Genomic DNA, 27,525 nt, shown 5'->3' with positions numbered 1-27,525 from the left:
TTAATAAACAACTGTCCTATGTCAGCCTTTTATTCTTTAAAAAGGGATGGAATACCTCAACCAATCACCACAGTGATTACATCATCTGGAATGTTTTTCCCTCATCAGAATATCAACATGTGGAGAAGGAGCATGTTTGATGTCTATTAACATAATATATTACCTACTGTTAGATGCATTGTGAGCAGAGGGGAATACAGAGAGGTACGACATCACAACATTTCAGTGAAATCTACTCAAATGGAATCATAAAAGCAGTTACTCATCAGAATGAGGTGGAATCTGAGTGTGTTGATGGGAGACATATATACACCCATTAAAAACCTCACAGTTTTCCAATCTGTGGCAACAAGAGAACTAAATATACTGTACCAGAGAGAGAGATCTAACAAGACCATTAAACTGTCACTTTAAATAGTTTAAAAGACACAAAGTGATATTTGGTACTTTACTTACAGCTTCCTTTTTCTACGTTTTCTTTTTAATCCATATAACTATGTGACGCCATTGGAACAGCTACATAAAAAGTGGAATATGCAAAACAACGATTCCATTGGGTCTAAGTGTAATATCATTGTTCGTCTACTATCAATGAAAGACTTGCTTGGTCTACTATCAAAACTGTGTGCTGGATGCAGTGCGCTTAGCTTTGAGCCTGTTTATCTGTACGACAGCCTCGTCTGTGGCTGTAGCCCGATGGGGTTAGGATTAGTATTGTAGTGGCTTGGTGGACAGGTTCAGCTTCACTCCAGGGCCTGGTGCGGTAGTGGCATGGTTTACTCCAGAGTCTCGCTGTCCTCGGTGAAGAGATCAGCCAGATCAGCTACCATCAGGACTGCAGCCTCCGAGTGCTTCATGGCAGTCGCACTGTGGCTGCTGTGGTGGTATGACAACATTTACAATGTTCAGAACTAACTTAGTCACACTGTGACTGTGGTGTTAGGACAACAATGTTTAAAATCATTTTTTGAACACTGGCCTCTGTTTTCAGTACAAGAAAAGGCCCTCACCATTTCTCTGCAGTCTTCAACATCGCCTGCATTCTCTCCTCAATAGTGGACTTGATGAGGAATCTATGGACATAGGTGGGTCTAGAGAACAGAGAAATAACATGTTATAAACCTTATAATGAGACATAATGGCCTATACACACTTATAACAAGTAATAAAGCAACCCCAGTGTTCTCACTTGGTCTGTCCAATGCGGTGCACCCGGCCAATGGCCTGCAGCTCGTGGGCGGGGTTGAGGATGGGCTCCACCAATAGGACGTGCGTAGCCTCAATGATGTTGAGCCCATTGGAGCCCGTGTGGAGAGGAAGGAGCAAGATGTTGATCTTCTCCTCGTATTTAAACGAACACAGATTCTCCTGAAACACCAACGACCAATTCACAGGTTAAAGACGCGGAGAAGAAGGCGTACAGTAACAGCAAGCAAGCAGGGTGGACTTAATAATTGGAGCAAATTTGAATTTGGAAATGAGAGATGCTGCGACAGTTAGGGGAAAAAAGCTTCTCAGTGGCAGCTCTCGCTCTGCAAGTAAAAAATATATACTTAATTTAGGAGAAAAGCATTGCGATTGTGCCATTGAGAAGTTGTACGGAAACTATGATTGGAGTGACATGCAACATAAACCTGGAATTTGTGAATGCCGTTGATTTGAGAGAACTCCATGTTGTTGTCAAACAGAGCCTTGGCAATGATGTCCAACACACACTGCCACTGGAGAAAAGGAACACACACATCATCAACATCATCCTAATGTGATGTTTTAAACAGCATTGTCATGATTTGTATCACAATAAATGACCGTCACAATAAGTGCAATGATGGCAGTTTGTTTACTCTATACACATGCGTTACCGTGGAGAAGACGAGACACTTGGCTCCTGGGTCAGTTAGCTGGATCTTCTTCAGAGTCCTGACTACCGCCTCCACCTTGGTAGAGTGGCTTCCCTAATAGAACAGATACAGGAAGTTAACTTATTGTTCATATACATGCTTGGCAAAGGTGTGCGTCTGTCTGTGTACCTTGACAGGGATGTCTGTCCCCTGGTTGTCTGTCTGGGTGGTGAAGACATAGGAGATCTCTGCGTGGGACGTGGTCTGTCTGCAGATGGCACACTTGATGGCCCTCCGCCGCGTGCCCGACCCCACGCTGTACTGCTCTACGATGATGGCGATGCACTCGTTACAGAAACAGTGACCGCAGGTCAGCACCGCCCACTGGAGCAGAGGGATTCAGAGAGAGACACACACACGGCATGAATCAACCATGATAAGGTACAGTATGTATTACACATACTTACCAAGCATCACAGTTCAGAACATTTTATATTTCAAAGAGTGGTAAGATGAAGAGGTAGAATGGGGGGGACAGACACAGATAGAAACACGTGTCTAAAGGGGAATCAGATTGAACAGACCAGGGTTGTAAACGGGCAGATTATAACGTCTCACCTCCTGACCTAGAGGACGGGCACAGATAGGACATGGTTCTGGGTTTAGTCCTCCTGTCGCCTTGTCCTGGGACTGAAACAACACAAGAACACAAACATTTACCTTTAGCTTTGTTTCATTACAGCATGTAGCACACTTCTTCTAAATCAGGGGTGACAAACATAAAGCCTGTGGTCCGGATCCGGCCTGTGAGGGGCAACAATTCGGCCCGCGGGTGGTTTGAGTAAAATATAAAAACAAAACAACAGAAATTGTGGTGGAAACGAACTCAGTACTTTAAAATTACTAAAACCAAATCTGTGTAGAAATGATAATGGTCCTACATTTATACAGTATCTTGACTGTGTCCAGCTCGCTAATAATCACCTAAATTAAAGCTAGACAGTCAGGGAGTATCAGAAAATTCTAAAAACTATGGATAGAGGACTATCTTTTGCACATTTTGATGGAGAGGAAATATAACACATTTTCAGTGCGGCCCTCCAGACCTCTTGAAGACCGAATGCGGCCCCCGGGGCAAAATTAGTTTGACATCTAAATCAAAGAAGACAAGACAAAACCAATCGACAAAAACAAACCACTGCTATTACATTTTAAAGCATAGGAAGAGAAACTCTGGTATTGACCAGAAACCCTAAAATGGCCACAGGCGAATGGCAGGCTTACCTTCTCTAGATTTGAGAGATAAAGGAATTGGCCCAGCTTCTTCTGGAGCTGAGACTTTGCCACTGCTCTATCGTTTAACAGCTTCACTCTGTTCTGATCCACCTACACCCAGAATGACCAGAAAACAGCAGTTAGTGAAATAGGCACTGCGATAACAGCAGTAATAACTTTGTCCTTATACAGAGTAAATCGCACATTTTTAATTAAATGAAATTACACTGAATCACAGTCTTTCAATCTTTAATTACATCATATGTCATGCATAAAAACTAAAAAAGGTAAAAAGGATGTCAAATAGAACTTGAACCAGCAGTCCTTTAACCTGCAGCCCCAGTCCCCACCTCGTCCCCTGGTGTAGCTATCTCACCTCGTGTGGCTCTATGATGTGCAGTACTGGTACTTTGGGTTTGGGTTCATCAGGCAGCCTCACACGCAGCCTCTCTGTGGCCATCCCCAGCTCATCAATGGCTGACACATTGTTCCTAAGTACCATCCAGTACTCATGCAACACCTGAGGACAAACAAAGGGGGGATATGCAATATGATTTGGATTACGCATTTATGAAATACAAGACTCATAGTATACAGTGGGGGAAAAAAGTATTTAGTCAGCCACCAATTGTGCAAGTTCTCCCACTTAAAAAGATGAGAGAGGCCTGTAATTTTCATCATAGGTACACGTCAACTATGACAGACAAATTGAGAAAAAATTTCCAGAAAATCTCATTGTAGGATTTTTAATGAATTTATTTGCATATTATGGTGGAAAATAAGTATTTGGTCACCTACAAACAAGCAAGATTTCTGGCTCTCACAGACCTGTAACTTCTTCTTTAAGAGGCTCCTCTGTCCTCCACTCTTTACCTGTATTAATGGCACCTGTTTGAACTTATCAGTATAAAAGACACCTGTCCACAACCTCAAACAGTCACACTCCAAACTCCACTATGGCCAAGACCAAAGAGCTGTCAAAGGACACCAGAAACAAAATTGTAGACCTGCACCAGGCTGGGAAGACTGAATCTGCAATAGGTAAGCAGCTTGGTTTGAAGAAATCAACTGTGGGAGCAATTATTAGGAAATGGAAGACATACAAGACCACTGATAATCTCCCTCGATCTGGGGCTCCACGCAAGATCTCACCCCGTGGGGTCAAAATGATCACAAGAACGGTGAGCAAAAATCCCAGAACCACACGGGGGGACCTAGTGAATGACCTGCAGAGAGCTGGGACCAAAGTAACAAAGCCTACCATCAGTAACACACTACGCCGCCAGGGACTCAAATCCTGCAGTGCGAGACGTGTTCCCCTGCTTAAGCCAGTACATGTCCAGGCCCGTCTGAAGTTTGCTAGAGTGCATTTGGATGATCCAGAAGACGATTGGGAGAATGTCATATGGTCAGATGAAACCAAAATAGAACTTTTTGGTAAAAACTCAACTAGTCGTGTTTGGAGGACAAAGAATGCTGAGTTGCATCCAAAGAACACCATACCTACTGTGAAGCATGGGGGTGGAAACATCATGCTTTGGGGCTGTTTTTCTGCAAAGGGACCAGGACGACTGATCCGTGTAAAGGAAAGAATGAATGGGGCCATGTATCGTGAGATTTTGAGTGAAAACCTCCTTCCATCAGCAAGGGCATTGAAGATGAAACGTGGCTGGGTCTTTCAGCATGACAATGATCCCAAACACACCGCCCGTGCAACGAAGGAGTGGCTTCGTAAGAAGCATTTCAAGGTCCTGGAGTGGCCTAGCCAGTCTCCAGATCTCAACCCCATAGAAAATCTTTGGAGGGAGTTGAAAGTCTGTGTTGCCCAGCGACAGCCCCAAAACATCACTGCTCTAGAGGAGATCTGCATGGAGGAATGGGCCAAAATACCAGCAACAGTGTGTGAAAACCTTGTGAAGACTTACAGAAAACGTTTGACCTGTGTCATTGCCAACAAAGGGTATATAACAAAGTATTGAGAAACTTTTGTTATTGACCAAATACTTATTTTCCACCATAATATGCAAATAAATTCATTAAAAATCCTACAATGTGATTTTCTGGATTTTTTTTCTCGCATTTTGTCTGTCATAGTTGACGTGTACCTATGATGAAAATTACAGGCCTCTCTCATCTTTTTAAGTGGGAGAACTTGCACAATTGGTGGCTGACTAAATACTTTTTTGTATTTTTGTGGTAACCTGAATCGCATTTGTGGAAGTATAGGAAACTAATTGTGGAAGTAAAGTCTTGAGTTGTTCTTAATAGCATAAGTACTATCTAGACTTAATCTACAGTGCATTCGGAAACTATTCGACCCCTTGACTTTTCCACATTTTGTGACTTTTTCCACATTTGATTACATTACAGCCTTATTCTAAAATGGACTAAATTGTTTCCTCCCCCTCATCAATCTAAACACAATACTCCATAATGACAAAGCAAAAACAGGTTTTTTTGGGGGGGGGGAAATGTATCAAATATATATTTTTTAAATATAACATTTACATAAGTAATCAGACCCTTTACTCAGTACTTTGTTGAAGCACCTTTGGCAGCGATTACAGTCTCGAGTCTTCTGGGGTATGAGATGTCTCCAGAGATGTTCGATTGGGTTCAAGTCCGGGCTCTGGCTGGGCCACTCAAGGACATTCAGAGACTTGTCCCGAAGCCACTCCTGTGTTGTCTTGGCTGTGTGCTTAGGGTCGTTGTCCTGTTGGAAGGTGAACCTTCACCCCAGTCTGAAGTCCTGAGCGCTCTGGAGCAGGTTTTCATCAAGGATCTCTCTGTACTTTGCTATTTTCAGCTTTCCCTCGATCTGACTAGTCTCCCAGTCCCTGCCACTGAAAAACATCCCCACAGCATGATGCTGCCACCATCATGCCTCACCGTAGGTACCGTGCCAGGTTTCCTCCAGACTTGACGCTTGTCATTTAGGCCAAAGAGTTAAATCTTGGTTTCATCAGACCAGAGAATCTTGTTTCTCATGGTCTGAGAGTCCTTTAGGTGCCTTTTGGCAAACTCCAAGCGGGCTGTCATGTGCCTTTTACTGAGGAGTGGCTTCTGTCTGGCCACTCTACCATAAAGGCCTGATAGGTGGAGTGCTGCAGAGATGGTTGTCCTTCTGGAAGGTTTTACCATCTCCACAGAGGAAATCTGGAGCTCTGTCGGAGAGACCATCGGGTTCTTGGTCACCTCCCTGACCAAGGCCCTTCTCCCCCGATTACTCAGTTTGGCCGGGTGGCCAGCTCTAGGAAGAGTCTTGGTGGTTCCAAACTTCTTCCATTTAAGAATGATGGAGGCCACTGTGTTCTTGGGGACCTTCAATGCTGCTGAAATTTTTTGGTACCCTTCCCCAGATTTGTGCCTCGACCCAATCCTGTCTCGGAGCTCTATTCCTTCGACCTCATGGCTTGGTTTTTGTTCTGACATGCACTGTCAACTGTGGGACCTTATCTAGACAGGTGTGTGCCTTTCCAAATCATGTCTAATCAATTGAATTTACCACAGGTGGAATCCAATCAAGTTGTAGAAACATCTCAAGGATGATCAATGGAAACAGGATGCACCTCAGCTCAATTTCGAGTCTCATAGCAATACTTATGTAAATAAGGAATTTCAGTTTTTTCTTTTTAATACATTTGCAAAAATTTCTAAAAACCTGTTTTCGCTTTGTCATTATGGGGTATTGTGTGTAGATTGATGAGGATAGTTATTTTTGAATAAGGCTGGAACGTAACAAAATGTGGAAAAAGTAAAGGGGTCTGAATACTTTCCGAATGCACTGTATACAGACATACAGTAAGTCAGTCAGGATACCTTGTACTCTTTCTTCCAGTTCTCGAAAAGCTCCATGAAGGTATTTCCTTCTTCCACCAGGTCGTGGTCCATGCGCCGGGCCTTGGAGAAGGAGAGAATGGCCTTCAGGGCCCGCTCTGTCTCACTGGCAGCCCACAACCCTCTACTGGTGGTGGGGAGACGGTCGTCAACCAGCCCCTCCTCATCCTCAATCATCTCCTCAAAGATGGCCGTCTGACCCTTTACCCTGACAGGGGGAGATATCAGAGATATAGAGATATAGGAGAGCAACGAGGTTGGTTCAGATTCGCTGATTTATTGTACATTTATTGTAAATCTGTGTTTATTTTACTTACGTGTGTGAAAAGAGCTTGGACTCATAATCAGTGAAGAGCTCATCCGCTTTGCAAAACACACAGCTGGAAAGATACAAGAGTCACAAGAGTCAAATTACCATGCATTATTCAAAAAATGTACACTTTTTTTTTTGCATATGAGAGCGGGTCTAAGGCTTACTTATTGAGTGGCAGGCGGACAGGTCTGAGGTGACAGAGAACAGTCTCCTCTATGACAGCCTCCGAGGGCGTGCCTTCCAGCCTCTTCACCGCGTCCTGCACAGACTTCTGGGACTTCGTCAGATTCTCCATCTGAGTGCTGAGCAGGAACTGCAGGCCACGCCCATCTCGGAACCTACAGGAGTCATAATGGTTGAGTGCACACATTCACCCTGATGGTCGGGGGTTCAATTCCTGCAGGGATCACCTACATATACCAAAGCTGTACTGTAAGTCGCGGTGTTCATTTTGTCAACATTAACTATGACGTAAACATACTTGTCAACAAACTATAACAATAGCGAGATTCCCTCAACCAAAATTTGTTTTCAATTAAAATTAAATAATAATATATAGTATATAAGAATTCCACGTGAGACTAATTGACATAGACTTTGACATGAAGCTCATTTTCATCTGTTTTTTCCAATCCTAAACATGCATTAAGACCATTTCATGCAATCCTCTCATGGCAGAATTGACATCTTTGAGTTGCGCGGTCTGATTGAGCTGATCTGCCCGGCTCTCCCACACAGCTCCCAGGCGGTCACTTCAGTCACTCGTTAATCTTTTTAACTGATGCGAAGCCAGGACACTTGACTTGTAACTAACCTCAACTAGAAACTATGTTTACTCTCTCTCTTACCTTCATGTAGGCTATTTTTGCTCTGAGCACATCAGAAGCTCTATTGTCCCCATGCCCACTTTTATTCATTTATCGGTCTTGCCCCTCTCGCGCCACGGTCCGCAGATGTGAATTGCAGTTGCTTTTTTACAATAAAAACCCCCCCAGCTATTTGGTGAATATTAGGAGTACAGTAATACTTCTGGCATTGTTGTAAAGCTCACATCCTCCCTTTTTCAAGGAAACCACTGTTATTTACCCCCTTGACGGTTAATCAGCTGTAAATTGTTTAACCTGCAGCCAGGAAGACAATCATTTAATGTTTTGTTTCTAAATTAAATAATAGATTTAGCATTTTTAAATATTGGTTTTATTTTGTTGAATAATAATAATAATTTGTACACTGCAAATTGACCACTACCCCAAAAGAGATTGTTATTTTCAAAATACAATCATTTCATACCTTGATTACATTGAGACACAATCATCTCTCTTTTTATATTTGTGGGAATACTTGGGAACAGATTTCCTAAATATTTTTTGGGATGGATTCCTTTCTTTACAAAAAACTTTGGGTGGCCCACAAAAAAAATCACTCTGTTGCCGACCCCTGCTTTATAGCCTATATGGTTAATTATGTCTGGCATTGGTTACAATATTAAAAAGAGAAAATGGTGTGCTCAGCTTTGGGTGCTGGGATCAAAAGGCATATACCGGAAAGAAAGGAAAAAACCTGCACTCACTGAAATATTCTTTACATTTGAATGTCTTATTCTTTAGCAGCAGAGGTCAAAACAAACGGACGTGTTTCAGCGGGAGCCTTCGTCAGAGTTTGGAGAACAACAGACAAACACACATATGCATAGATGATGTCACATTGTAGTACTGCCTCCTTTTTTCACATTCATTATTTTTATACATTTTCTACTGTTTTTCACAAGAGCTTCAAAATCCAAAAATAAATCAAATAAAAAGCGCACCCTTTGCTCACAGGAAGCAGCCTAACAGGAGTTCTTCATTAAGGACTCTAGGGCTCTCTGTTCGTAAGGCATGGCTATAATATGCCTCTCTCTGTAACAGCAATGTGTCTCTATTACTTCCTCTCTTAAGTGGCTGTAGAACTTCTAAGCCCTGGAACCTCAGTTGGCACACATCATGTCCGACTGCATTAAAGTGTCTGGCTACAGGGGACTTCTCGTCACTAGTCCTAAGACAACGATTCGGTTTAAACCGAAGAGCACTTTCATCCCCCCTGCTCTGAATGCTTCTGTTTATACTTTTTGCCGTCTAGTTGACCAGGATGTGTCATCTCTTTTTGTTCCTGATGAGTTTCAGAATTTTCATTTGAACCTGTCATTTGGTGAGAGGCAAGCTTTACGCTCCCTATCCAAAGATTACAGTGTGGTTATCAAACCTGCAGATAAAGGGGGCGCAATTGTTCGTCAAAACAAGGAGTCATATAGAAGAAAAATACTGAATCAATTGAGCAACAGAGACTTGAGTTCCCCCTTGAGTTGTGATCCTACCGCCAAGTTTATGGGTGAAATCAAAGTTATTTTGGACAATGCTATCAGCAATCACACTTTAACAAAAAATGAGTATAACTTTATGTTACAGGAACACGTTCTCCGACCTCCGTTTTAAACAATTCAAAAAATTCACAAGAGTTGCCAAGAACCTGTTCCCAGATGTCACATTGTTGCTGGCACTGAAGCCTGCATCAAGCCTGCTGTTACCTTCATATTCAAGGGATACAACTGACTTCCTTAACAAACTGAACTCTATACAAGGCATCGCTGACTCAGACGCTATATGCACAATGCCTTGGTATTGCTGACAGACAATGGGCGGTGGTAGCTTCGAGGTTAGAGAAGCGGGCCAGCATCCGGACGGTTGCCTGTTTGAATCCCACTACTGAAGAGGGCAAAAATCTGTCCGGAGTGAGGCGGCAACCAGAGGGTTGCTGGCATCAATGTCTCAGGTGCCACTTACCGCCGATATCCCCTTGAGAGAGAGACTTTACCCCCTAATCTGCTCATTGCACTGCGGCTGCCCTCTTCTCCAGCCTATCCAACCAAATGTGTGTATATTGGGGCGGTTGGATAACAAGCAGAAGACAATTTTCCATCTTGTATGGACTAATAAAGCATATCTTATCAATGGATGTGACCAGTTTATATACTAATATCCCCCCCATGGGTTTGATGCTTTTAGTTATTTTTTGTACAAGAGAGACGAAGAACAGGTGCCCCTCACTGACTTTTTATGTGAACTGGCTCAAGTGGTGTTAACCAAAAACGACTTTAAGTTTGAGAATGATTTCTACATCCAGTCACAGGGCACTGCGATGGGGTCCCCATTCGCACCGAATTACGCAAATGTATTCATAGGGAAGTTTGATGAAGATTTTGTTTATAATGGTAATTCGTTTTTCCCCCTTTTGAAATATTGGTTCAGTTATATTGATGATGTTTATTTTTCATTTGGAGTGTGGCATGAGCAATTGGAAGAGTTCAGACTGTACATTAATTCCACTTTGCCTACTATGAAATTCACTCTCGAATCCAGTGAGGAAACTCTTTCTTTTTTGGATGTACTGGTTCACAAAGACAATGGACTTCAGACCAGTGTGTCTCGCAAGAAGACAGATAGAAACAATTTCCTGCTGTGTGTGTCTACGAACTCCTCTATCTCTCAGGCTGTTAAATATTCTATTAAAAAGCATTGGCATGTTCTGTCTACGGACCCCTCTGTAGACCGGGCTTTTCAAAATATCCCTCGATTCGCTTTTAACTGTGCTAGAAACCTAAGGGACAGACTGGTATGAGCAGATGAATATGTACCCCTTCAGTATTTTCTACCCTCCCCTCAGGCAATTTTCCATGTCATAATTGAGTGAACTGTAATGCGATGATCAAGGGTAATTTCTTTCTTCATCCTCATACGGGAAAGAAAATGTATGTCAGGGGTAGAATTTCCTGGAAAATGAAATGTGTGGTCTGTTTACTTAAGTGGCTATTATTATGTTGTAAAATCTAACAGAAAAATGTAAAGTTCATATTACAGAGCATAAGAGAAACATCAGAATTGTTGATGAGAAGTCCCCTGTAGCCAGACACTTTAATACGGTCGGACATGATGTGTGCCAAGTTCCAGGGCTTAGAAGTTGTACAGATACTTAAGAGAGGCGGTGATTGAGAAAATATTGCTGTTACAGAGAGGCATATTATATCCATGCTTTACAAACAGAGAGACCTAGAGGCCTTAATGAAGAACTCCTGTTAGGTTGCTGCCTGTGATTAACAGCTCTTGTGAAAAACTGTAGAAAATGTATGTAAATAATGTATGAAAATAATGAATGTAAATAATGAATGTGAAAAAAGAAAGAAGCAGTCCTACAATCTAGGTGGATGTCTATTGTTCTCCTAACGCTGACAAAGGCTGCCACCGAAACGCGCCTGTTTGTTTTGACCTCTGCTGCTAAAACATAAGACATTAAAACTTAAAGAATATTTCAGTGAGTGCTGGTTTTTCCTTTCTTCAATTGGTTACAATCTGCCACAATATCAATGTTGTCAGCTAAGGAATATGAGGGGATAGTCATCCTAGCTGGACAAGGCTATCTGAATGTGCACATGATGAAAGTTAAGACGTAGCATAAATATTCATTATTTAATACAATAAAATGTACTGACTATTATGAGACTATAATGTCTGTGACTAAAACTAGATAAAAATTGTCCAGAGTTTTAGTCGACTGATAATAACTAAAACTAACGAAAGATGAAATGACTAAAATGTGACTAAGACTAAAAGGTATTTTAAGACTAAAACTACATCTAAAATACTGTAGCTGCCAAAACTAACACTGTATATCAATTATTTTTTTAAATAAATATAGTCAATTCAAATCCAAAACCAGCTATTACTTGTCAGCCATGGAGAGCTTGTTGGCCTGCTGTTTGTAGCTGCAGGTCAGTTCGTTCTGGATCCGGGAAACCAGGTCATCATCGACGTTGTGCTGTATGGCCCGCTGTACCACGTCCAGCCACCAGGGTGATCGCAGATTGACCTGGCATTGAGAACAGCGATGAGAGGAGACAGTCATACAGGGGGCAAATACAGACACAGACACATGTGCATATAGGATAATGCAACAGTTGGGTAATGTGTAGGTTAACGGGCTATTCATCTTGGAACCCAGAACCAAATCTTGCGTACACTAGCTAGCTATTTGATTTGAATCTGGAGACCGACACAGCTGGAAATGGAAAGAGCAGATTCGACCCCTCCCCAGTACAGAACCACTAAGAATCTTCTGGTTAAAATCCCAACCTCCACTTCAAGCACTACCTTGATTTGTCAAAACAATCAGTGGCACTGTGCACGGGTAGGTCTCTTACTTTGCGTTTGAGCTCCTTGATGTTCTGCAGTACAGGCTGTAGAGACTGGTAGGCCTCAGACACCTCAGCGTTGTGTTTGGTCATGTAGTGCTGCCTCAGCTGCTCTGCCTGTATAGATAACACACATAACAGAGGGACAGATATACAGTGAGGGAATTAAGTATTTGTACGTTTGCCCACTGACAAAGACATGATCAGTCTATAATTTTAATGGTAGGTTTATTTGAACAGTGAGAGACAGAATAACAACAAAAAAATCCAGAAAAACGCATGTCAAAAATGTTATAAATATATTTGCATTTTAATGAGGGAAGTAAGTATTTGACCCCTCTGCAAAACATGACTTAGTACTTGGTGGCAAAACCCTTGTTGGCAATCACAGAGGTCAGACCTTTCTTGTAGTTGGCCACCAGGTTTACACACATCTCAGGAGGGATTTTGTCACACATCTCTTTGCAGATCTTCTCCAAGTCATTAAGGTTTTGAGGCTGACGTTTGGCAACTCGAACCTTCAGCTCCCTCCACAGATTTTCTATGGGATTAAGGTCTGGAGACTGGCTAGGCCACTCCAGGACCTTAATGTGCTTCTTCTTGAGCCACTCCTTTGTTGCCTTGGCCGTGTGTTTTGGGTCATTGTCATGCTGGAATACCCATCCACGACCCATTTTCAATGCCCTGGCTGAGGGAAGGAGGTTCTCACCCAAGATTTGACGGTACATGGCCCCGTCCATCGTCCCTTTGATGCGGTGAAGTTGTCATGTCCCCTTAGCAGAAAAACACCCCCAAAGCATAATGTTTCCACCTCCATATTTGACGGTGGGGATGGTGTTCTTGGGATCATATGCAGCATTCCTCCTCCTCCAAACACGGCGAGTTGAGTTGATGCCAAAGAGCTCCATTTTGGTCTCATCTGACCACAACACTTTCACCCAGTTCTCCTCTGAATCATTCAGATGTTCATTGGCAAACTTCAGACGGGCCTGTATATGTGTTTTCTTGAGCAGGGGGACCTTGCGGGCGCTGCAGAATTTCAGTCCTTCACGGCGTAGTGTGTTACCAATTGTTTTCTTGGTGACTATGGTCCCAGCTGCCTTGAGATCATTGACAAGATCCTCCTGTGTAGTTCTGGGCTGATTCCTCACCGTTCTCATGATCATTGCAACTCCACGAGGTGAGATCTTGCATGGAGCCCCAGGCCGAGGGAGATTGACAGTTATTTTGTGTTTCTTCCATTTGCGAATAATCGCACCAACTGTTGTCACCTTCTCACCAAGCTGCTTGGCGATGGTCTTGTAGACCATTCCAGCCTTGTGTAGGTCTACAATCTTGTCCCTGACATCCTTGGAGAGCTCTTTGGTCTTGGCCATTGTGGAAAGTTTGGAATCTGATTGATTGATTGATTCTGTGGACAGGTGTCTTTTATACAGGTAACGAGCTGAGATTTGGAGCACACTCTTAAAGGGAGTGCTCCTAATCTCAGCTTGTTACCTGTATAAAAGACACCTGGGAGCCAGAAATCTTTCTGATTGAGAGGGGGTCAAATACTTATTTCCCTCATTAAAATGAAAATCAATTTATAACATTTTTGACATGCGTTTTTCTTGATTTTTTTGTTGTTATTCTGTCTCTCACTGTTCAAATAAACCTACCATTAAAATTATAGACTGATCATTTCTTTGTCAGTGGGCAAAGGTACAAAATCAGCAGGGGATCAAATACTTTTTTCCCCACACTGTACAAATGGAAAGACATGATAGTACACAGGTAGGCCAAATCCTAGGAAAGTGAAATAAATTTTAATTTAGATTTCTTTGGCCACATCACAGAAACAACACAAAGCAGAGATCGGGGTCAGGGAGGAACCAAACACATGACACCATCATCAGCAGGTGTTTCACCTCTTCTTTCAGCCGGTCGTCTCTCAGAGTGGGCGGTATCCCAGGGTGCTTTGCATTGAGCAGCTCCATTAGATTGTGTGTGGCATGAAGCCTCTGTTTATAAAGACACAGAAACAGAAAGATGAAATAGAAACATTCAGGACTTCAGAGGGGTTTCCTTCCATGCTAATCAGCATAAACCAGAAGACACATACAAAAGAGAGTTAATATGAGCCGAAAGGATGCAAATCGGCTATTGAATAGGTTTTGATAGTCTAAAACAGGCCTTTAGATGTTGGCTGAGTGATTGTAGCGTATACCTGCAATGAATCAGTCTTCAGTCGTCCTTTGTGTTCCTCTGAAGACCTCAGGACTTCTCTGTACATTTCCACTGCCTCACCAAACTCGTCTACAGGTGGCAATGACGACGACAACAACAACACCCCCCATTAAAGCTCCACTGCTCTATGTGTTTCCAGCAGTTTCATGCGTCATGCTATATACTACTACACATAGCACTAGGATAAAGGATGCTCATTACTATAGGGACAATCACAGATCAATGATGTCACAGTCTACCAGGTCAGTTTCCCATGGGAAAGAGATGAGAAGACAGAACCCCTGGAGAGGTAGAGGAGAGGAGGATTTTTGTTGTCTACCTCTGATGATGTGGATGCCTGCCAGGCCGTTGAGGGCGCACACCAATTGCCTGTGAACCTCTTCACACTCCACTCGACATTTCTTCTGCAGGGACTTGAGCAGCTCCTCCATTGTCATGGTGCTGTTTTAGGGGCATTAGTTCATAGGATTCATTAGTCACTAACGTCATCGCAAACTAAACAAAACCAAACCGCAGCACCAGAGACTGAAACCCACTTTAGGCTTCCTTTATTAACCAACAAACCAAACAGCGCCACTGAAACACATAGTAGGTAAGACCTCACCAACTGACAAACAGAACTAAACAAAACAAATCCGCACCAGCGACCCAAACAAACTGTAGGGCTTTATCTATCAACCAACAAACAAACGTGCGGCCATAGATACCATTTATCTCTATGTGTGAGGCCATCCAATTAGCAGCTAGTAATTTGGGCTCTTACGAATCAACTGATACATAAGAAAGAACAATTCAGTCGCCAAAGACAGCATGACCAGACAAGAGCCTTTCTAGTGCCCCCCCAACCCACCCTGCTTTACACAGTGAATGGGGCCTTGTAACACAGTAAAGTAAGGTCCAAAAAAAAGAAACTACGCTATTAAGTCCAGAGCCCAAACATTTACACTTCTTCTCTTTTTCTACTAGAACAGCAACAGTGTCAGGCTCATCTGTCAAGCTCATCATACCTACATCTTCTGGAAGATTTTGTATTTCTTTAAACCTTTACCTCTTCTGGAAGGGCAGGAACTCTCCCCTGACAGCCTGTGGGTGGCAGCAGGCTTGACGGAGTCTGAGCAGGGGGTACAGGATGGTGTTGACCGTGCGTCTGTCCAGGCTGCCCAGCTTCAGGCTCCAGTCCTGGATCTTCCTCAGCTTAACCAGGGCGTCCTGGGAACACACCTCGTGCTGCCGGTGGTAGAAGTGACCCTCCACTGGAGAGAACTGCAGCCAGTGGACCTCTTCTGTCTGAGGGGGAATCTGAATCTGGAAAACAGTGAAAAGTGATACTAGTGAATCTAAAAAGGCAACACTTACTTTACCACATTAAACCAGGTAAGTTACTGAAAACACATTGTCTTTTACAATAATGACCTGAAAAGACTAGGTACTTGATATGTTACGATGATATTTGTATCATACAACATTTGTTACTATCCAACCTACCTGATCAATGACATCTTTCTTGGCCGATCGCCACAGCAGCTGACCAATCAGGTTGTAGAGTGGCTCTGTGTTTCCGCGGCGATAGGGTCGGTAGAGCAGCTGGTCCCACCAGTACTTGACCCAGTAGGGGTCGACCCCCAAGAACAGAACCAGACCATACAGATCTGTTAGGAACAGAGAGTTCTGTCAGGTTAGGGTTCGGAAAAGGACAAGGCAAGACGGATCTGGACAGAACAGAGATAGATCAGTCAAGTGAAGACCGGAGAAGCATGGTATGATAACTATTGAAAACTACTGTAGGTATCAATGAATTATAAATTAGAATTTACCTTCCAGGCCTCTCTGCACAGGAGTTCCACTGACACACCAACGGTTGACTGATGAGAGACGCAGAGCCATTTCTGCAGCCTGATGAAGAAAAACAACACTGAACAGTCTGTAACGATGGAAACAATAGCACAGATGCAAAAAGCACAAGGGTGATGATGAGGGAGATGGTAGGAATACCATCTTTTTTTTATTTTTTTTATTTCACCTTCATTTAACCAGGTAAGCCAGTTGAGAACAAGTTCTCATTTACAACTGCGACCTGGCCAAGATAAAGCAAAGCAGTGCGATAAAAACGACAACACAGAGTTACATATGGGGTAAACAAAACATAAAGTCAAAAATACAACAGAAAATATATATACAGTGTGTGTGAATGTAGTAAGTTATGGAGGTAAGGCAATAAATACGCCATAGTGCAAAATAGTTACAATTTTGTATTAACTCTGGAATGATAGATGTGCAAAAGATGATGTGCAAATAGAGATACTGGGGTGCAAATTAGCAAAATAAATAACAATATGGGGATGAGGTAGTTGGGTGGGCTAATTTCAGAATGGCTGTGTACAGGTGCAGTGATCGGTAAGCTGCTCTGACAACTGACGCTTAAAGTTAGTGAGGGAGATAAGAGTCTCCAGCTTCAGAGATTTTTGCAGTTCGTTACAGTCATTGGCAGCAGAGAACTGGAAGGAACGGCGGCCAAAGGAGGTGTTGGCTTTGGGGATGACCAGTGAGATATACCTGCTGGAGCGCAGACTACGGGTGGGTGTTGCTATGGTGACCAGTGAGCTAAGATAAGACAGGGATTTGCCTAGCAGTGATTTATAGATGACCTGGAGCCAGTGGGTTTGGCGACGAAAATGTAGTGAGGGCCAGCCAGCAAGAGCGTACAGGTCACAATGGTGGGTAGTATATGGGGCTTTGGTGACAAAACGGATGGCACAGTGATAGACTACATCCAATTTGCTGAGTAGAGTGTTGGAGGCTATTTTGAAAATGACATCGCCGAAGTCAAGGATCGGTAGGATAGTCCGTTTTACGAGGGCATGTTTGGCAGCATGAGTGAAGGAGGCTTTGATGCGAAATAGGAAGCCGATTCTAGATCTAACTTTTGATTGGAGATGCTTAATGTGAGTCTGGAAGGAGAGTTTACAGTCTAACCAGACACCTAGGTATTTGTAGTTGTCCACATACTCTAGGTCAGACCCACCGAGAGTAGTCATTCTAGTCGGGTGGGCGGGTGCAAGCAGCGTTCGGTTGAAGAGCATGCATTTAGTTTTACTAGTGTTTAAGAGCAGTTGGAGGCTACGGAAGGAGTGTTGTATGGCGTTGAAGCTTGTCTGGAGGTTTGTTAACACAGTGTCCAATGAAGGGCCAGATGTATACAAAATGGTGTCGTCTGCATAGAGGTGGATCCGAGCGTCACCAGCAGCAAGAGCGACATCATTGATATACACAGAGAATAGAGTCGGCCCAAGAATTGAACCCTGTGGCACCCCCATAGAGACGGCTAGAGGTCCAGACAACAGGCCCTCTGATTTGACACATTGAACTCTATCTGAGAAGTAGTTGGTGAACCAGGCGAGGCAGTCATTAGAGAAACCAAGGCTATTTAGTCTGCCAATAAGAATGCGGTGGTTGACAGAGTCGAAAGCCTTGGCCAGGTCGATGAAGACGGCTGCGCAGTACTGTCTTTTATCGATCGCGGTTATAATATCATTTAGGACCTTGAGCGTGGCTGAGGTGCACCCATGACCAGCTCGGAAACCGGATTGCATAGCGGAGAAGGTACGGTGGGATTCGAAATGGTCGGTGATCTGTTTGTTAACTTGGCTTTCAAATACTTTCTAAAGGCAGGGCAGGATGGATATACAGTGGGGAGAACAAGTATTTGATACACTGCCGATTTTGCAGGTTTTCCTACTTACAAAGCATGTAGAGGTCTGTAATTTTTATCTTAGGTACACTTCAACTGTGAGAGACGGAATCTAAAACAAAAATCCAGATAATCACATTGTATGATTTTTAAGTAATTCATTTGCATTTTATTGCATGACATAAGTATTTTATCACCTACCAACCAGTAAGAATTCCGGCTCTCACAGACCTGTTAGTTTTTCTTTAAGAAGCCCTCCTGTTCTCCACTCATTACCTGTATTAACTGCACCTGTTTGAACTCATTACCTGTATAAAAGACACCTGTCCACACACTCAATCAAACAGACTCCAACCTCTCCACAATGGCCAAGACCAGAGAGCTGTGTAAGGACATCAGGGATAAAATTGTAGACCTGCACAAGGCTGGGATGGGCTACAGGACAATAGGCAAGCAGCTTGGTGAGAAGGCAACAACTGTTGGCGCAATTATTAGAAAATGGAAGAAGTTCAAGATGACGGTCAATCATTCTCGGTCTGGGGGCTCCATGCAAGATCTCACCTCGTGGGGCATCAATGATCATGAGGAAGGTGAGGGATCAGCCCAGAACTACACGGCAGGACCTGGTCAATGACCTGAAGAGAGCTGGGACCACAGTCTCAAAGAAAACCATTAGTAACACACTACGCCGTCATGGATTAAAATCCTGCAGCGCACGCAAGGTCCCCCTGCTCAAGCCAGCGCATGTCCAGGCCCGTCTGAAGTTTGCCAATGACCATCTGGATGATCCAGAGGAGGAATGGGAGAAGGTCATGTGGTCTGATGAGACAAAAATAGAGCTTTTTGGTCTAAACTCCACTCGCCGTGTTTGGAGGAAGAAGAAGGATGAGTACAACCCCAAGAACACCATCCCAACCGTGAAGCATGGAGGTGGAAACATCATTCTTTGGGGATGCTTTTCTGCAAAGGGGACAGGACGACTGCACCGTATTGAGGGGAGGATGGATGGGGCCCCATTACGGACGCAGGCAATAAGGCAGTGATCGCTGAGATCCTGGTTGAAGACAGCGGAGGTGTATTTAGAGGGTAAATTTGTCAGGATGATATCTATGAGGGTGCCCATGTTTACAGATTTAGGGTTGTACCTGGTAGGTTCGTTGATAATTTGTGTGAGATTGAGGGCATCTAGTTTAGATTGTAGGTTGGCCGGGGTGTTAAGCATATCCCAGTTTAGGTCACCAAGCAGTACGAACTCTGAGGATAGATGGGGGGCGATCAGTTCACATATGGTGTCCAGGGCACAGCTCGGGGCTGAGGGGGGTCTGTAGCAAGTGGCAACAGTGAGAGACTTATTTCTGGAAAGGTGGATTTTTAGAAGTAGAAGATCAAACTGTTTGGGCACAGACCTGGATAGTACGATAGAGCTCTGCAGGCTCTCTCTACAGTAGATTGCAACCCCACCCCCTTTGGCAGTTCTATCGAGACAGAAAATGTTGTAGTTGGGGATAGACATTTCTGCATTTTTGGTGGCCTTCCTAAGCCAGGATTCAGACACTGCTAGAACATCAGGGTTGGCGGAGTGTGCTAACGCAGTGAATAACTCAAACTTAGGGAGGAGGCTTCGGATGTTAACGTGCAAGAAGCCAAGGCTTTTACGGTTACATAAGTCAACAAATGATAACTCCTGGGGAGTAGGAGTGATACTGGGGGCTGCAGGGCCTGGGTTAACCTCTACATCACCAGAGGAACAGAGGCGGACTAGAATAAGGATACGGCTAAAGGCTTTAAGTACTGGTCTTCTAGTGCGTTGGCTACAGAGAAAAAAAGGGGCGGATTTCCGTGCGTTGTAGAATAGATTCAGGGCATTATGTACAGACAAGGATATGGAAGGATATGAGTAGAGTGGAGGTAAACCTAAGCGTTGGGTAACGATGAAAGAGATAGCATCACTGGAGGCACCGATTGAGTCGGTCTCTGCGTGTATGGGGGGTGGGACAAAGGAGCTATCTAAGGCAGGTTGAGCTGGGCTGGGGGATCTACAGTGAAATAGTACAATAACAACTAACCGAAACATAAAACAAGGCATATTGACATGGGAGATAGGCATAAAGAAATCACAGGTGTTATTCGAGAGAGCTAAGACAACAGCTGGTAATGGCGACAAAGTTTGGGCTGAGGCTAAACATAAACAGGATGCGGTACCGTATAAAGGAACAGTCCAGCAGGCATCAGCTGTATAGCTGAGTTATCATAAGGTCCGGTAAACAGCAATAGGAGAGTTCAGAGGTAGTTCGGGGGTTGCTACAATCTTGCTTGTTGCTATTACATTTATGGCATCCGAATTACAAGAGCACTCCAGTTTCCGACCCCTCTCTCTAACCTCCAGGCTAACCCCGCCCATAATTATTCTTCTCTTTCCAGGCATCTCACCTTGGCAGTGGTGCATTCCACCATCTGGGCCTCGTCCAGACAGATGCGCCACCACTCCACGGCCACTAGGGGACTGGGAACAGCCATGTAGCGCTTCTGGTTGCGAAAGCGCCGGCCGTCCTTACTGTTGCTGTGGGGGATGTCTACGTAGTTGAGCTCCGAGCGCAGCACGTCATAGGTGGTGATGACCACGTCCTGCTCAGCCAGCATGTGAGGCTGGATGAAACCATGCTTCTTCACCCCCTGGTACACCTGGGGATGGTGGGAGGGATAGAGGGAGGATGGAAGGATGAATGGATGGGTGGACCAACTCATGTCAATGTCAGCTACTACAAACAGTGTTGGCAGCACTTTACATCTAGGTATATAACAGTTTATTACAGATTTATAAACGAGTATAAACTAACAATTAAGATTCCAAACTATTTATAAAAGTTCAACTGTAATATAACTGTTTAGCACAGATTTATAAAGGTCCTTACCAGTACTCGTAGTGATGAGGAGCTGATGTGTTTGTTGATCTCCTCAACCCACTGATGACAGATGGAGGAGGGGGATATGATGAGAGTTGCTCCTGTAGGGACAGGTGTCATGGCCACCAGGCAGTGAGGACAGTAGAACGGTGTGGTGTCTAGGCTTTCCTCCTTGTAGTTCACACACTCTGCATGCTGCCACAGCTGGCAGTTGAGACACTGCACCCGGGCCTTGTAGTCGATGAGACCCAGCTCGCCACAGATACACTCAAAGCGGTAGTCTGGGGTGTTGAAGGGGGTGAACGACACCCGGGTGGCGGGCGGCATCTCAGGAGTGGCAGGTGGACCTGGTTGCTGCTTACTCTCTTCAGGGACATCTTCCCCTTTATCCCCTCTCACCGTCTCCTGTTCCTCGGACTCCCTCCTGTCCTGGGAGTTGTGGAGTGTCTCTTTGTCATCCTCCTCAGGGCGGTCTGCCTTCGCAACAGCTGACAGATCCTGTGAGGCGCTTAGCGTGTCGCTGCGTTTTCCTTTCTCAAGACGTCCCTCCTGCTGTTCCTCTTTACTGTCCTCTACAGTAGCAGGACGGTCAGGAGACAGGCAGCTCTGGCTAATATCCTCTGAAGGAGAGAGGTCTGGGGTATCAGGGTCTTTATAAGAGGTCTTCCTCTTCTTCCCTGCTCGCCTTAGGGAAGTTCTCCTGGGCCCACTGTCTCTGGAGGGACTCTGCTGCAAAACCAAACCAAATACAATCAAAGACCATCAATGAAAAGCTGGGTTTAACAGCAGTAATCTGAATACAATGCATGCCATTAGAAGAACAGAAAAACAATTGTGATGCTTACAAAGTGAGGGTATTTCACAATTATAACTTTATCGAACTCTCTATATCTTATGGAAGATAGCGTAACTGAGAAGACTATATGTATTTCTGCAAGGACTCCAATACGTACAGACTTGGCCGTGGTGGTCTTCTTCTTGGTTTCCTTGTATTTCTTCCCCAGTTTAAAGGATCCGGCCAGACCGCGACCTTTGACCCTCTCTACTAGTTCCTCATCCAGCAGCTTGCCCAGGGCCCTCTTGATGTGGTTACGGTTCTTCAAGAGGTCGTACCGGTATGTGGTGCGAATGTACGCAAAGATGGCGTTGACCGACGCTCCTTTACCAACCCTCATCTCTTTTATTGCTGTGAGCAGCATCACACGCACAGCTGCACAGAGATAACACACAACAAGTTGTAAAAAACATCAAAACGCTCATTTGAAAGGATGTAGCCAACAACAGTGACTTACTTGGGTAGGATATTTTAACTTTCGGTTGAGCCTCTGACTTGCAGTGAATTATATTTTCCTCTTCTTCTGGTGGTGGAGGTGGGACAAAATAATTCACTGACTTTCCCTGAAAATCACAAGAGAGACAACCCTATGAGTTCATCTTCCAATGGGAGTATCTTTGCCACAGAATACAGAAAAAGAATCATCCCATCTCTGATAAAGACAGGAGAGAAAGTCAAAGTGCCATTTGATGCCCCTGAGTCCCATGGTTCTCACCAGAGGCAGGGTGAGGGCCTCCTGCTTCAGGCCCTGTCTGCTATTGTTCAGTATAAGAGCCAGGACCTCCACAGTCTTCCCCAGCCCCATTTCATCAGCCAGGATCCCCCCAGGCCACTCCAACCCAGCCAGGGGGAACTCCAGAATCAGGCTGCAGGGAGGAGGGAGATGGGGTAATTAGAGCAATAGACATGAAACGGTCCATGTATGCATGTTGGTATGTAAAAACAGTAATAACACTGTAATAACTACTATCAGGCTGCAGCAGGGAGATAGGGTCATGACATTGCCAAGATAAACAGTAATAACACTGTAATAACTACTATCAGGCTGCAGCAGGGAGATAGGGTCATGACATTGCCAAGATAAACAGTAATAACACTGTAATAACTACTATCAGGCTGCAGCAGGGAGATAGGGTCATGACATTGCCAAGATAAACAGTAATAACACTGTAATAACTACTATCAGGCTGCAGCAGGGAGATAGGGTCATGACATTGCCAAGATAAACAGTAATAACACTGTAATAACTACTATCAGGCTGCAGCAGGGAGATAGGGTCATGACATTGCCAAGATAAACAGTAATAACACTGTAATAACTACTATCAGCCTGCAGCAGGGAGATAGGGTCATGACATTGCCAAGATAAACTGTAATAATGTGGTCCTCTGTAGCTCAGCTGGTAGAGCACGGCGCTTGTAACGCCAAGGTAGTGGGTTCGATCCCCGGGACCACCCATACACAAAAAATGTATGCACGCATGACTGTAAGTCGCTTTGGATAAAAGCGTCTGCTAAATGGCATATTATATTATTATTATTATAATGTAATAGAATGTGATATCCATGTAATAACAATGTAATAACTACAGTTCAGATGCTGATTTATTCAATTTCTTTATGTTTATGATTGATGTTATCTGCCAGTGTCTGATAATGAAGATATTTGTAGATAAGGTCTTACCAGCCTGTATATGGGTTGTAGAATAGCTTCTTCCCACACAACGTGACAAGCTCCCTCCATAGGAAATTTAGAGATTGTTCTGGGAAGCGAAATTACATATTATTATTGTTGTCCAGTATAATCAAAATAAAACACACTTTCCCATTTGGAATTAGTTCCATAACATACAACCTGGCAGGCAAAATGTATTCATTTCAACCAATTTTGCCAGCTTGGAGAATGTATACCTTGAGAAGAGCTACTGCTCCTGTACTTCTCTCTCCTCAGCATCCAGTTAACAGCCTGACTCTGGTAGGGTCTGAGGACCGGGATAAGAGCCTTGTGCTGTACATCTATGTTCACGTCCTGGTTCTCTCTCTGGTGGAGGTGTCTGACGTAATCATACAGCTCCTCCACATTCTGCCTCTCCAAGTCAGTGTCACACTCCTCCTCCTCGGTCTCCACCACTTCTAACATGGGAACAGAGAAATGGTACACAGGGTCAATGGAGGAGGAGGAGAAGTAAGGAGGGTTGTTCCACCAAATCAGTACGTTTTGCATCCATTTGATATATTAAGTAGAAATTGTGCAACAATATTGAATTTTAAAAGCCTGTTATATTAAATGAAGTGCCCTTTAATATAGACCACATGGAGAATTCAATAAATCAGATTTTTATTGTGAATAAAGACTTGCCAAAGTGCAATAAAAAAAAAAAAAAACATTTTAGTCATTTAGCAGACGCTCTTATCCAGAGCGACTTACAGGAGCAATTAGGGTTAAGTGCCTTGCTCAAGGGCACAGACAGATTTTTCACCTAGTCGCCTCTGGGATTCGACCTTTTGGTTACTGGCCCAACGCTCTTAACCGCTAGGCTACCTGCCGCCAAAATCCAGCATTTTTATACGATCCCTCCATGCACCCTCTATGACTTCAAGGAAGATTTTAACCCACTTAACCCCAAAATGCATCCAAGTTTTCACCATCATTGTAAAGCCCTAGTTATTTTGTTGCTTTGACAAAGTCATTTCTGAAGATGATTTATTTCATGTGATTAGTCATTCATTTACATCTATCCCTCATTTAAAGGTCAGCCCTGTCACGTGAACTGAACTCTCAATTTAATATGGTGAAACAATTCCTTGTTAAATATTTTAATAGTCAAATCATAGTTTAAAAGCAGGTGAGCTGGTTCTACTCTTTTTTTCTGGTGTTTGGTGGTGGAAAACGGAGCTGGTCGAGCATAACAAATCAACCCTGTTACCCATAGATAGACAGGCTAGAAATGTTTTTTATTTGTTATTGTGAAACTTGCATTAAATTGCCACTCCCTGTTGCACACAACAAGCTTCCATTCCCCCTGTCACAAGGGGATTTCTGGCGGATTTAGATGAAATTATCAACCCCGTTACGGTCAACCCTGTTACTTTATTTGGCACTTAATAGACATTTACTATAGTATTTTTTTGAGATGGGAACACTTGTTTGTTTTTTAAGTTGAACATGTGCTATTTAGAACAGAATGTTCAAATTAGTTGAAATAAAAAAGATATCTGACCAAGTTGCACTTCTCGAAAGGCACTGAATTGGTGGAACGACCCAGGAGGAGAGGAGGAGGAGGAGGAGGAGGAAGAAGAGAGATACAAGTTACTTACCAGGGATGATAAAGTCATAGTAAAACTCCATTAACTTCTGCATCAGTTGATTTGCTTTTCTGAGCCGTCCGTTTCCCTCACTGAGGAATTCAGGCTTTCCCAATCCCGATTCCAGTACATATATCCCCACCTGCCAAAAAAAAGCCAACAAACACAGGAGAAAAAAACACCACTTTAGACTGCACTTCTTCAGAAAAATATAAACAGCAAAATAAAAGGCAATATAATAACTCATTCCATATTCATAACCCTAACAGCCAAACACAATTGATGGGTGACTACATCAGCCACCATGCTGAATAAACTACACATTTAATTGAAGCACTTGTGAAGAACAAAAAGAATAATACAACATTGACACTACTCTCTAAATGATCACAGTGAAGTGAAACTGCACACCTTAATATCCTCCTTTCCTGGCTGATGACACAGCTGCACAACTCTTCTCTTCTGCAGCCAGTCCAGCTCCTCCAATAGTATCCCTCCAGCCAGGAAACACTCCACTGGGCAGGTCTTATCCAGAGGCCTCAGCTCCAGTCCTCCTGTACTAGTACTACTCTCGTCGCTGATGCTGGTCAAACTGAGGCACAACTGATCTCCTGTCCTACGGAGGGTGAAGGCCCTCTGGTCACAGCCTGGGGGATTAACCCACAGAGGGGGAGGACGGAGGCTGAACTCCCCGATCAGAGACTTCCAGACGTGAGCCAGGTCAGAAAGAGGCAGCACAGTGAGGGAGAGGAAGGTGGAGGATGAAGTGTCTGTGGAGGATGAAGCAGGGAGCTGGGGGTCCTCTCCTAGTCCTAGGTCTGACAACAGAGCTCCTGAGCTGGAGCAGCTTGCCTCACAGTCCTCCTGGACGCTTGAGAGAAGAGAACCAGTTGGGATCTGCTGGGTGGTTGAAAGAAGGGTACTGGTTGAAATCTGGTCGCTGGTGAAGAGAAGGGAAGCAGTTGGGATGTGGTGGCCGGTGGACAGAAAAGAGCTGGTTGGAATCTGGTCTTCCTCTTCTTGGAGTAGAGTCTCATTCCTGCGGTCCTCGTGCATGTTCCAGTTCAGCTTCTTCTTGGCCTCCTCATCTACCCTCACCGGTGGGGCACGCTTCCTTCTGTTGCTCATGATGACAGCCTAGGAGAGCATAGGATGTCAGGAAAGTCGCTCACTGCTGTAACGCTTATGATAAGTAAAGCATGGCCACATTAAAGTTTGCACAATTTTTGGAGGGAACTGAGTTATGCAGAACCATGCAATAAAAGTTATGAGAGGTTAGTTAATCAAAGCAAAAACCCACGTTATGGACACGCATGGAATTTTTTTTAAACACCTGTCGGTTCTACTTATACCATTGAGGTCTATACCAGATTACCATAAAACGTCGTGGTCAGGCAATTTCGTTATCCTGTCGTTCTAAATCCTTGGTGTAAATTCCTGTCTTCACATTATGACAACTGGTCACTGAATGATTATCTAACTTCTAAGTGTCAACAATGGCTCTGCAATGTACAAATCCCATACTGCAACATTTTGCTACATGACGAGCTTCCAACAATGTAACGAGTAGGCTACACCACAGTGCCGCTTCTAGGTGCATTGTGATTGTTGTCTGGCTTTGATAGCAAATATGTCTACTGTCTGGCTCTAACAAACATTGAACATTTACTTTTTATTGCTCACAAAGCGTCGAATCTGTTCCTGGTCCCTGCAGACGAAATAATAGACTGGTCTGGTTTATCAAAATCAGTCAAGTATAGACTTTACAGTCTTCTTGAACAGCCTGCTCCTCCGCTGCTGCGGTGCGCCATGTTTTCATAACACAGGACGGAAGTGAGGTAGCGTCACAACAACGTTGAACCAGAACCGTCCAGCCATAACCACTAGGTCGCAGCATTGCTCTCTATCTGTAAAGAGTAAAATAAATATGGCGTTTGCTCTCTTTCTGGTCGCCTTCAATTTGCCCCAGTCACTTCTCACCCCCAAAAAAATCATTACAATAATTCAGTCAAATCGTAGGCGGCGCGTGACTTTCAAGTTTGGGGAAGGTATATTTTTCACGAAAAACCTTAATGATAAAGC

General features: G+C 43.9%; 1 protein-coding gene across 1 annotated transcript; it reads right to left on the bottom strand.

Moving 5' to 3' along the window:
- Nucleotides 1-16: 16 nt before the first annotated feature.
- Nucleotides 17-27,237, bottom strand: shprh (SNF2 histone linker PHD RING helicase). Its single transcript, XM_084182612.1, has 30 exons — nucleotides 27,113-27,237; nucleotides 25,855-26,580; nucleotides 25,456-25,585; nucleotides 24,049-24,270; nucleotides 23,822-23,900; nucleotides 22,855-23,005; nucleotides 22,597-22,702; nucleotides 22,258-22,514; nucleotides 21,314-22,033; nucleotides 20,832-21,083; nucleotides 16,528-16,606; nucleotides 16,199-16,362; nucleotides 15,762-16,018; nucleotides 15,033-15,154; nucleotides 14,694-14,782; nucleotides 14,395-14,487; nucleotides 12,497-12,604; nucleotides 12,023-12,165; nucleotides 7,431-7,604; nucleotides 7,271-7,333; nucleotides 6,936-7,161; nucleotides 3,493-3,636; nucleotides 3,126-3,227; nucleotides 2,460-2,531; nucleotides 2,031-2,225; nucleotides 1,863-1,955; nucleotides 1,635-1,721; nucleotides 1,190-1,368; nucleotides 1,011-1,091; nucleotides 17-876 (listed from the first exon to the last, which is right to left on the bottom strand). Exons 2-30 carry the CDS (start codon nucleotides 26,569-26,571, stop codon nucleotides 777-779), a joined length of 5,205 nt encoding a protein of 1,734 aa, XP_084038738.1. The 5' UTR covers nucleotides 26,572-26,580; nucleotides 27,113-27,237; the 3' UTR covers nucleotides 17-776.
- Between the last annotated feature and the right edge of the window lie 288 nt (nucleotides 27,238-27,525).

The sequence above is a fragment of the Coregonus lavaretus genome (genome assembly GCF_964263955.1).
Source record: "Coregonus lavaretus genome assembly, chromosome: 18".
Classification (NCBI taxonomy): domain Eukaryota; kingdom Metazoa; phylum Chordata; class Actinopteri; order Salmoniformes; family Salmonidae; genus Coregonus; species Coregonus lavaretus.
Note: the sequence above shows the minus strand (reverse complement) of the source record. Positions and strands in the feature narration are given on the sequence as shown.